Source organism: Cydia pomonella, chromosome 25, assembly GCF_033807575.1.
Source record: "Cydia pomonella isolate Wapato2018A chromosome 25, ilCydPomo1, whole genome shotgun sequence".
Taxonomy (NCBI): Eukaryota; Metazoa; Arthropoda; class Insecta; order Lepidoptera; family Tortricidae; genus Cydia; species Cydia pomonella.
In genome coordinates, this window is record NC_084727.1 from 3571192 (window position 1) to 3583692 (window position 12501).

General features: G+C 37.3%; 1 protein-coding gene across 3 annotated transcripts in view; it reads right to left on the bottom strand.

Moving 5' to 3' along the window:
- LOC133531549 (conserved oligomeric Golgi complex subunit 7) overlaps nt 1–10778 on the bottom strand; it is a 46315-nt gene extending 35537 nt beyond the window's left edge. For all 3 annotated transcript variants that reach the window (XM_061869828.1, XM_061869827.1, XM_061869826.1), the window contains exons 1-6: nt 10642–10778; nt 10446–10532; nt 9691–9771; nt 8411–8584; nt 6672–6818; nt 5090–5207 (exon numbers count right to left, since the gene is read on the bottom strand). In XM_061869828.1, coding sequence (XP_061725812.1) covers nt 5090–5207; nt 6672–6818; nt 8411–8584; nt 9691–9771; nt 10446–10532; nt 10642–10644 — 610 coding nt within the window. In that variant the 5' untranslated portion in view covers nt 10645–10778. The remainder of the gene's footprint in view (nt 1–5089; nt 5208–6671; nt 6819–8410; nt 8585–9690; nt 9772–10445; nt 10533–10641) is intronic.
- Nucleotides 10779–12501: the final 1723 nt, after the last annotated feature.

Consider the following 12501-nt stretch of genomic DNA (forward strand, 5'->3'; position numbering starts at 1 on the left):
TTAACGTGACAGGTATAAAAGATCCGGTTTGTCTCTCGGACATTAAAAAGTTTGAAAAATTAAATAAAATCAGTGTTAATGTATATGGTATTGATACAGATAAGAAAAGGGATGACAGGGGTCTGACTATTGTACCTCTACGTATTTCGAAAATGTCTTGCGAAAATCATGTAAATTTGTTATATTTTGAGAGAGGTGATGTTTCACATTATTGTTGGATTAAAAATTTGTCTCGTTTAGTGAGTTCGCAAATTAGTAAGCATGGAAAAACAACATGGATATGTGATGGGTGTTTACACCCCTTTGCAAATAAAAATAAACTAGATCGACACCGAGCAATTGGTTGTGGGGAGACACTTGTAGAGCTACCTAAGCCTAATAATAAATACTTACGTTTCAAAAATTATAAAAATAAAATGAAAGTGCCATTTGTAATTTATGGTGACTTTGAATCGATTTTAGTTCCGTTAGATAATGAAAAGTCTACTACTACAAGTGCTACTTGTAACACCCATAAACATGTGCCATGTAGTTTTTCCTATTATATTCATTGTGAATATGACAATAATTTATCCAAATTTGTTATCTATCGAGGTGAAGATTGTGTGGAGAAATTTATACAGAGCATTCGTGAAGACGCTGATAGAATTATAAAAATCTTGCAAAAAGTCGTACCACCAAAAAAAAATTACAGCGACAGCAGCGGTGCTAACACATCCTCCAATATATGTCATATTTGCAAGAAAAAAATTGGAGATGATGAAGCTTATGTAATTGATCATTGTCATTTAACGGGTAATATTAGAGGCAAAACACACAATTCATGTAATTTGAATTACCAATTACCAAAGTTTATACCAGTCGTCTTTCACAATTTGAGCGGTTACGATTGTCATCTATTCATTAAGGAATTAGCCAAGATTAAGGGAAAGTTAACCTGCATTCCCATTAACAAGGAAAAATATATTTCATTCGATTTAAGGATTGACGAATACAGTCTAAGGTTTGTCGACTCGTATAAATTCATGTCAAGTAGCTTGGATAAACTAGTTTCAAACCTTTCACAGGACCAATTCAAAATACTACCAAATTTCTTACCACCATCCGATAATTGTTACGAACGTGAGAAATATATGAAGTTACATACGCGTAAGGGAGTTTTCCCTTACGAGTATGTAAGTGACTGGAGGCGGCTTGAGGAAACTGCGCTACCCCCTCAGGCCGCCTTCTATAGCAGCCTCACGGACTTAAATATTTCCGATGAGGATTACCAACATGCAAAAGATGTTTGGGATGCGTTCAATATTACAACTCTGGGTGAATACTGTGACTTATATTTAAAGACAGATGTTCTATTATTGGCTGAAGTGTTTGAAAACTTTAGACAAGTGTGTATAGGTGCGTATGAATTAGATCCGTGTCAATATGTCACTGCACCCGGTTTGAGTTGGGACGCCATGTTGAAACATACCGAAGTATGCCTAGAATTGTTTACGGACTATGAAATGATTCAATTTATAAAGAAAGGTATAAGAGGTGGTGTCTGTCAAGCGTCAAACCGCTATGCTAAGGCCAATAATATATTCATGCATGATTATGACGTGAATCAGGACAGCAGTTTTATCATCTATTTGGATATAAATAATCTTTACGGTGATGCCATGCGACGCCCGCTTCCAATCGATAACTTTAGGTGGATGAGTGAAGACGAGGTTAAACTGTTTGATATATCAACACAACGGATAGACTCTGATGTTGGATATATATTGGAAGTAGATTTGGAGTATCCACATAGCTTACATGACTTGCATAATGATTACCCTTTCTGTGCTGAAACCAAACTACCAATTGAGGGTAAAATTAAAAAGTTATTGCTAACGTTCGATAACAAAACCAATTATGTTGTGCACTATGCTAACCTCAAACTATATATTGAAAAAGGGTTAATTTGTAAGAAAATTCATAGAATTCTCACTTTCAATCAATCATCTTGGCTAAAATCATATATTGACTTAAATTCGCAAATGAGAGTCCAAGCTAAAAACAGTTTTGAAAAAGATTTCTTTAAACTCATGAATAACTCCATATTCGGGAAAACTATTGAAAATGTCGAGAAAAGGGTTGATGTCAAGTTGTGTAAACAGTGGGATACTTTGCACAGCGAACATAAGCAACGAACAAAACCTACATATGGTCTCGATCGTTACATTTCCAGACCAAATTTCCACAGTGCCTCTATTTTCTCTGAAGAACTGGTAGCTGTGCAAATGAACAAAACCATAATTGTATACGACAAACCTATTTATGTAGGTTTTAGTGTATTAGATTTGAGTAAACAAATCATGTACAACTTCCACTATGATTACATGTTAAATAAATACGGTGATAATATAAGCCTTTTATACACGGACACCGACTCTTTTGTTTATCATATCAAAACAGATAACTTTTACGAAGACATTAAACCTGACTTGCAAAGCAGATTTGACACTTCAGATTTGCCTCAAAACAACGTATATAATTTACCACAAGTCAATAAAAAGGTTGTGGGCATGATGAAGGACGAAAACAATGGAAGAATAATACGAGAATTTGTTGGGTTAAGGGCAAAAATGTATGCGTATATATTAGACTCGGATGACAATAACGAAATTAAATGTATAAAAAAAAACAAAGGTGTTAACGCCGCTGCTGTACGTAGGTTAAATTTTAATAAATACTATACCTGTTTAGACTTGAGTAAAACTCTCTATGATAACATGTATAATTTGATTAGTGATAAGCACAATATGTACACTCAAATTAGAAGAAAGAAAATTCTCTGTGGTAAAGATGAAAAGAGATTCATTTTGAACAATGGTAATAAAACCCTTGCATGGGGACATTGTAAAATAGCTAAATTATTGGTAAATAAATAATTACTCATTCACTTTTAAACTTTTTTTTTTTATTTCAGTATAGCTATCTATCTACACACCTGCGCATACATGATCATTTCTCCACATTATTGTTCAACGAGCTATAGGAAATTTCCCATTCCCAATTCAAAAAGCAGTGTATAGGTTTTTAAAGTGTTGGCAATGCGCGTGTAACAATTCTAAAGTTGCAGGCATCCATAGGCTACGGTGACAGTTTATCATCAGGCGGACAGTATTTGCCACCGACGTGGTATAAATAAGTTCACCAGTACCAGGAATCGGAATTAGGTCAGCTAAAAAAATACCTATTACATAATATAGAGTGGTTACAACCGGATATAAAAATGTATTTTTCTTGAATACCTGGATATTCGATATTTATTTATTATTCACATACAGATATACTCGACTTTGCTAGTTAACGACATACTTAGGTTTAGAAACTCCCTTTTCTAAAAAGTGTGATGTAAATGTTACCAGATGTAACTAGAAATAGTTACAACTTTTAGATTAACATGAAACATCCCGTAATGTAAGTAAAAACATGTATGTTTAACATTACGACTAGTACCTGGATAAATATCGAATACCCAGGTATTCAAGAAAATATACATTTTTCTATCCGGTTTTAACCACTCTATATTATGTGCTCTTGCAAATATGCCCGTATGCATATTTTAAAACAAACTTATTGGGCAGTTGGAAAAGTACAAAGTCCATATATTTGTTGACCACAAGCTCCAAAACCAACCGCACCTGGAGCAAGCCGATGCCATCGACCTGGACCTTGACGCGTACACGTGCTCTGTGGCGTCAGATACATACAAAGTAGCGCCAATATATAAACATATAAATATATATATGCATATTTTAAATCTAACTTATTCTCTCTCTTATCTCGATCGACCTCGACGCCCACGTAGGAATTTGCAGGTGGCCGTCGGCGCCACGGTGGCGGCTGATGCAACACGTCGGGAGATAAATACCTAAATTGAGCCAGTAACGAGAAATTAGGACCAGTTTCACCGTGACGGGGTGGCCTAGGGGTTCATGACGTTAACTGGCTAAAGACGCCCCGGTCAGCTAAAGACGCTGGTTCGAATCCGACCTTCGCCACTGGAGGCCACCTCGTCACTTTTTGTTTGTCGTACACGTACAAAGTGGTGCCATCTATTTTAGCGAAGTTTTCCCTCGGGAGATAAATACCTTAAACATAGAAAGTAGCGCCAACTGGCGAGGATATATGCACAACTACCAAGGGGCGCAGGGGCCAGGGGGCAGCGGCGGGGGAGGGGGGCGGGGGGGAGGGCGCCATCTAACGGATCTTTGCCGAACTACCAAGTGGCGCAGGCCAGGGGCAGCGGCGGGGAGGGGGGCGGGGGGGGAGGGCGGGGAGGCGGCGGCGGGGAAGGTGGGGGAGGGGGGGGGGAGGGGAGGGGAGGGGGGAGGGGGTTTGAGGGGTGAGGGGCGGAGGGGGGAGGGTGGGAGGGGTGAGGGGGGAGGGGGGGGAGGGGGGAGGGGGGGGGTGAGGGGGGGAGGGGGAGATAAATACCTAAAGTGAGCTGGAATCGGCATATCCTCCCTACTGGTGTCTGTACTGCCTTAAATGAATGGAGGTACAGACACTGGGTCTATTTTATATAGCATAAGCTTGCTCATCATAACTTAAAAAAAAAATACTTTCTAGCTGTGCAAGTTTTTGCAAACTACCCGCACTTGGTCTTGTTTAAAATGTACACTCACGATGTTTGGTATTTCCGACGATATTCATTTTCGTAAATTAAAATGTATAAAAATGGTGAAAATTGAAAACAGTATACATGTGTTTAAAAAAATCTTCGTCCGTCTATTATTCGATCCGAATTCGTAACATATCAAGAAGATTGACGTAAAAGTATTAAAATGTGGCGCCATCTTACCGGGCATCAGATAAAGGTTGTGGCGCCATCGCTCGAAACGATGCCGCCATACCTTTAGCCTTTGTTTTATTAAATGGCGCCACTGTATGATAATTAACAAATTTAACACATATCTGTGAAAGAATAAGGATCAAAGTCCAATGGCATCCTAAATTTTTAATCATGCGTCGAAAGACGGCAGTAAAACTGTGGCTACAAAGTTTTCTTTGACAGTCCACCTCTATTTCATATTCTCTTTGCTAGTACACTCACCCTTATCTCCCTGATCGAGTGCAGTGAGGAAGGGCGCGCTCAGCGCCGCTTCGAGACGATTATAAAGCGCCTCCAATTGTAAACGCTTGCTTTCGTAATCGGAAGCCTCTGTTAACACCTACAAAATAATTCACTATTAATATTTATTAATTAATAATATGCAATCTAATCTGTTACCAATTTAAGTATCTTCTTCTTCTTCCTAGCGTTGTCCCGGCATATTGCCACGGCTCATGGGAGCCTGGGGTCCGCTTGACAACTAATCCCAAGATTTGGCGTAGGCACTAATTTTTACGAAAGCGACTGCCATCTGACCTTCCAACCCAGAGGGTAAAACTAGGCCTTGTTGGGATTAGTCCGGTTTCCTCACGAAGTTTCCCTTCACCTAAAAGCGACTGGTAAATATCAAATGATATTTCGTACATAAGTTCCGAAAAACTCATTGGTACGAGCCGGGGTTTGAACCCGCGACCTCCGGATTGAAAGTCGCACGCTCTTACCGCTAGGCCACCAGCGCTTACCAATTTAAGTATGTGATAAGATTTTCAAAAATTACATTTTTGATACAAGCTTTTATCGCTGACTGTACTTTTCTTTTAACAGGCAATGAACACTTATCAAATATATATATATATATATATATATAACTCCGTATAAGCTAAATTAAGTCTAAGAAAAAAACGAGCCTCGAAAAATCAAGAAAAAATTATGCTCAAATAGATGGCGATATACCAAAGGTTACGTGAGGTGAAGGTATATCAAAAAGAGACGCCATCTAATAGATCATAAGCCAAAGGTATGGTGGTATTTTTTCGAGCGATGGCGCCATCAGATGGCGCCACTTTTTTATATTTATAAATTTAATACATATCAGTGATGAATAAGGATCAAAGTCAAATGGCGTTCTAAAAGTTTTCATGTGTCGAAAGATGGCAGTAAATTTACTGTGGTTACAAAGTTTTCTTTGACAATACACCTCTATTTCAAATCCTCTTTGCACATATCAGCGAAAGAACATGGGTCACATAGCCATATGTCATTCTAAGAGTTTTAGTCTTGTGTCGAAAAATGGCAGTAAATTTGTTGGGTACAAAATTTACTTTGTCAATACGCCGTTATACTCAATTCTTTTGCACTTATTGAGACAATTCTAAAAAACCCAAACACAGAAGTAATTATAATAAATAATAAATAAATAAATATTATAGGACATTATTACACAAATTGACTAAGTCCCACAGTAAGCTCAATAAGGCTCGTGTTGTAGGTACCTAGACAACGATATATATAATATATATAAATACTTAAATACATAGAAAACACCCATGACTCAGAAACAACTATCCGTGTTCATCACACAAATATATGCTCTTACCAGGATTTGAACCCGGGACCATCAGCTTCATAGGCAGGGTCACTACCCACTAGGCCAGACCGGTCAGTAATTAAAATACAACTTAAAGTAATTATACATTGTTTATATATAAATAAATATGTTAATAAAATATATATTCACCAGTTTTAGTCCCAAAATCACTGCTAAACTTTATTAGAAACCGCCTGAGATCATTTGTAGACCTACCTCAAGGCTGTGAGTGAGGGCTGTCACTTGTCCTGCCAAGGCCTCCAACTCTTCAGGTTTATTTGGTACACCGGATTCCAGCACATCTTCTAAAGCGGTCGCGAGCGCCGCCCACTTGTCTGCCTCGCGGAGCGCTGAAGCAGCATTCTAGATAAAATGAGAGGGAAAAATATAAGTATCTACTAGGTGGCAGCGAAAGTATTATAAATCAAAGTTAGGACATGGAATGTACGCACTTGATCAGCGGTGGGATCGTCGTCGCCTGCCCCCCCCCCCCGCTGTAGTCTAACACCGATTTATTCAAGCCTATATATTAAGGTTCGAAAGTAACAAACCTTCAAATTCTTCTCATAGTATATCAAATATTAACCACTGTTATATTTTACCTGTGTAATCCTAATACTTACTACTTCTTTTACAAGGGGCCCAAGGGGGCAAAGTTGTTGTTTAACTGCTCCTGCTAATATTGATACCCGAGCAAGCGAAAGATTCCAAAATTTAACCAGGAGCGTAGCGAGTTTAGGCCTAATACTATTTGTTTTACAGGGGGGCAAAGTTGTTTACGTACCTAGGGAGTGTGATCGATCCGTCAGCAAGGCGCGAGCAGCTTATGCGCAGCTGAAGCCTGTATGAACATCCACCGTGATCCTCGGCGTACGAAAATCAAAATGTTCAACTCCAACGTCAAGTGGTTCCTGCTGTACGGTTGCGAAAAATGGCTTGTGCTTGGCTGCAGGTATAAACAAGTGTGTGCCACGCATCCTAGGGATTTACTGGCCACAAACTTGAACGTCAGATTGTAGCATATGACTGACCAGAAACCCATAGACCAGGAAATCTTTGTAAGGAAATGGCGATGGATCGGGACACGCTCCGTAGACCGGACAACCACTTGTTCAAGCAGTGTCTCTGCTGGTAATCGATTGGCAGTAGACGGTCGGGGCGGCCTCGTACCATGTGGAGGCGATCAGTTGAGAAGGAGGCTGGCTCAACTGGACTCGGCTGGAAAGAGCTGGAAGTAGCCGTTCAGGATGGAAAAGGAAAAATTTTCTGCGAGCCCTATGTCCCTAATGAGGGATACCAGGAGTAATCCTGTCAGACTGGAGTAATCATCATCATCATACATTTTGTGCGAGTCGCTCGGTGCCAGCGCTGCGAGCGACGCGAGCGCGAGTCACCGCTCGAGCAAGACATACAGAAATAAGTAGGCATAGGTTGCTTAGTGCTTACTCCATACATCAGTTTTGTTATCCGCCAGCATCCTTGGTACAATGCCTCAAGGGCCTATTTTAGATATAAGCTAGTTATAGTAATCATCTGTATATATCCATTATGTATATTGTTATTGTCAATAAATAGATTTTTCGTTTTAAACGCTTATTATTTTCTTAGTAGACTAGCATCGAGTAGTGGAATTATCAGTACCGCTACTTGACACTAGATGTCTCGAGTGTCGCAACTGGCGAAAATTGTTTTGATCAAAAATTTACAACTAATATTACAAGCAGGAGTTGAAAATAGAGTTAATCCAGTTATAATATTACCTGAAAATTGTTGAGCATTTGACTTTTCGTTCGTCGCGACATCTACTGTCAAGTAGCACTACTAATAATTCCGCTATTCAATGCTAGTACGAAAAAAACCAGCGTTTTGGTAACAAAACTGATGTATGGAGTGAGCACTCTATGCTTACTTATTTCTCTATGTCGTAGGTTATATAGGTGTTAGTGAGAACCTACCTCTAACCGACTCTTGAGCTGATCAATCCGCTGCAGGCTAAGTATAGAGTGCCCTGTCTGCTCCTCCACGCCTTCCACCTTCTCCTCGAGCGCCAGGAGTTGCTGCTGCAGCAGAGCTCCCTCCAGCTGGAGCGCCGCCGCATCTTGCAGGGTGCGGGGTATTGAGTTTACTATCTGCAGTTTAACAATTGTTAAGCTGTAGCTTGATGTCCAATCTAGGGATAACAGGGATATACGCATTCGTATATAAGAATATTCGCATCATTTTAAACATTCGCATTTGCATCAAATGAAGCTAATGTTTTTTGAATGCGAACATGCGCAGGCAATTGCCTCGCGCGTACGTGCTCGCTCTCTGGCTCTGTGGGGACCCGACTAATTAGCAATGATACCTAATAACAACTACGTATTCCCTAACATTCGTAATTCGCATTCGCATTCGGACATTCGCATCCTGGACATTTGGATTCGCAATGGCATTAGCGAACATGAATAATGCGACATTTGTGATATCCCTGGCCCAAGCGACTACCAATTCTGTACTATTTTACTAAAATGACAGTTGGACTGAACAGATGATTAACCAATTGACTCAGCTAGTTATTAATTTAATTGAGTAGAAAAAAATAACCGGCCAAGTGCGAGTCGGACTTGCGCATCGAGGGTTCCGTACAAACCTGTAGGTATATAATATTATATGATGTAACTGCAAATTTACGATTTTCGCAATTTTTCCTTTATCTTATAAGACGTTGCTTCGTACCAAATTTCAAGATTCTGAGTTTGTAGGTTTCGATTCCCTTGCGAGTATCGGAAATTTGCGGCATAAACGGCTGTATCTTTTGATTGTGTTGGTCTAAAAGTTTGATTTTTTTATAGCTCCAAGGGACAGTAGACCTGCTGAGTATTTGATATAAACTCCAGCTTGGTCCACGCGTTAAAAAGGGTCTTGACAGACAGATAGACAGACAACAAAGTGATCCTATAAGGGTTCCATTTTTTCCCATTCAAGGTATGGAACCGTAAACGGTAGAATAAAAATTGTTCCATATAAAATCACACTTCATTTTGCGATTTTATATGGAACAGTTTTTATTAGTAGTTGCCCATACTTTACAAATATAGACATACCATTTACACAACAAAAAACGCTATGCATGATACACTGCTCATATGCTGTCAAGTTACAGTTTAGTCAGCCAGTCCTTTCATTCATTTTTTTATTTTTTGGTATGGTAAATACTGTTAAATAAATAATGTAATGGTGAAAATGGACATACCTGTGTGGTGGTCTCATCCAGTGAGTTAGTAAGTTGCTTCATATACAGTTGTAACCTTGACACTGTGTTTGCTACAAACACCTGTAAAATAAAATAAATAATTTATTTCATTACATGCTTGACTTATTATCTGTAGACCGTTGAGAATATTGAGTTAAGTTTATTGTAAATTCGAAATACTACATAGCAGAAGTAGGTATAGTAAATTAACTTTATTCAACATAGTGATTCTTAGACATTATTTTCATTAAATTTGGAATAAAAATATCAGCAAAAACTGATATATTGCAAACCGAATAGGCTTGGGTCAAATTACCCTCTGAAGTTCTTAACTGATTTGACAAATTATCTGAGCAGTGAACTATGATTTAGACGTACCAGCATCAGCTGCCTGTATAAAGTGAATAAAAAGAATTAAGAAATAATATTTAGATCCAACTCCAAATACATGTATAATGTATATAAATAAATAAATATTATAGGACATTATTACACAAATTGACTAAGACCCACAGTAAGCTCAATAAGGCTTGTGTTGAGGGTACTTAGACAACGATATATATAATATATAAATATTTATAAATACTTAAATACATAGAAAACACCCATGACTCAGGAACAAATATCCATGCTCATCACACGAATAAATGCCCTTACCAGGATTTGAACCCGGGACCATCAGCTTCGTAGGCAGGGTCACTACCCACTAGGACAAACCGGTCGTCAACATCGTCGACCGGTATATATTACATCACCTCTTTCTCCTGATTTCCGCTTGAACTCCATGCTCTGTTTATCCATTTTTTGGGATCAAAATCATCTTCTCCAAAGGTTTTTAATTCCTATAACAAAACATGTACGGGTAAATAATAACAAGTATTAACTTTATTGATTGCATTTCACACGAATAAGGTGGCATAGAGTTAGTTTTAAGAATGGACTAATAATTACCATTGAATATTTATTATTAAAGAAAGAATACAACTTTAATCAATAATTATCAAGAAATAAATGCAAAAGATTTTTTGGCTGACGTGACATTAACATCAAAACAAACTTTGACAGTTTTGACACTGATCATGAAGAGAAAGAGACATTATTTGTCGAACAACTTGAAAATCATTATGTTTAAATATGGAAAAACGCTTCTATGTAGTGATGCAAAACCGGTTACTTCCAATAAAAACGCCATCTCCGTCTCGTACAACAAAGTCTTGTAGTCAATAATTGAATAATAATCGGTCGATTATGATTCTAAAAGCTCCACATCCCTATCGTAAGTGACTTAAAAATCATAAAAAAAAGAGCAATAAAGATGGCAGCGTGTAACGTACGCGTCGTAATATTTTAATGTAAATAATTCATAATAATGTAGAAATCATTTTATTGTAGTATTGTGTGTATATTTTAATTTATTTCTAGCATGTTAATGATAATTTTATTTATACTATAATCTCGTAAATATTGTTGCGTGAACTAGCAATTAAGGTAATAATTAATTTATTTAATATTGTTTGCTTTATTCTTTCTTTTCTGTACAAACTGAATTGATTGCTACATAAACTTGAGTTAATTCTACTGGATGTGCGCATTTAAGTCACTATATTTATGTATTTGAATTTATACCTTATCAGACTGTGATTTAGGTAAAGTTAACAAACATTACAGTTGTTGACTAATTAACAAAGTTTCACCACATTATATATCATTCTATCATTATACTTGCACATGTTCTGAGATATCACAATGCTCAACAGTCAAATAGTCTGATTTACAATGTATACATGAATCAATTCATATTAAACTTAACCAATTTTTGCAGCAATCATGATGACATTTGACACGGTCTCCTTAAGTAGTGATGATGATGTCCCTCTGAAGATGTTGGGTTCTGCAGATGATGTCCCGCTGAAGACATTGGGTTCTGCTGATGAGGTGAAGGCGTTGGGAGCTTCATATGTGCCAATCAAATCCACCATTTTGAAGACACACAGTGTGGAACATTGTGACTTTTGTGAAGAGGTGTTTCTGAACAAGTAAGCTATTCATCCTTGTAAGACCTTATTTTTTTTTTTTTTTAGAAAACAAACAGCCTTTTACACATATATCTAAAGTAAATGAACTAAAAATAGGCCTAAAGTTTCCTACATTACTAAGAAAATTACATAGAAATGTAAATTATGCAATTATAAATTACCGGTCATGTTCATTACACTGTTTCAATCTAATTAGAAAAAAATCTTAAACCAAATAGAGCAGCATTAGTTTAGTCTTATTGCTTTCTGATATGAGATTCAACAATTTACTATTGATCAAGGTTTAAACTAGAATTTGAATTTTTTTGTATTGTGTTATATACTAAAAATTAGAGCATTATTATGCTACGTACATCTGTTCTAAATCTGAACTGGGTTAGTTAGAATAGAAGTCTTTTTAAGAATAATAATAGTCTTTTAATTTATGTTATCTGTTCTGAACTTGGAATCATTAGGGTATTTATTTTTTTAAAGAATAACATTATTGTTAGTCTGTAAGATATAATATGAGGTAGTTGTCTAAAACATTTTTAATTTTATTTTAAAAATATGTATTTTTAGGGTAAATACACAGACTAATCCAAACATCGCTGTAATCTGAACTGCTGAGTGACCCCTATCTATACGGGACAAAGCCTTTGCTTGGCCAATAAATAGAACCCGGCAGACTAAAGTTCTTAAACTTTTTAAAATGCATCACAATTATGTAGTGCTAAGTTACTTCGTTAATAAGTTTCTTTGTTTTTGTAATTTGGGGGTCTCAATAAATATTTAT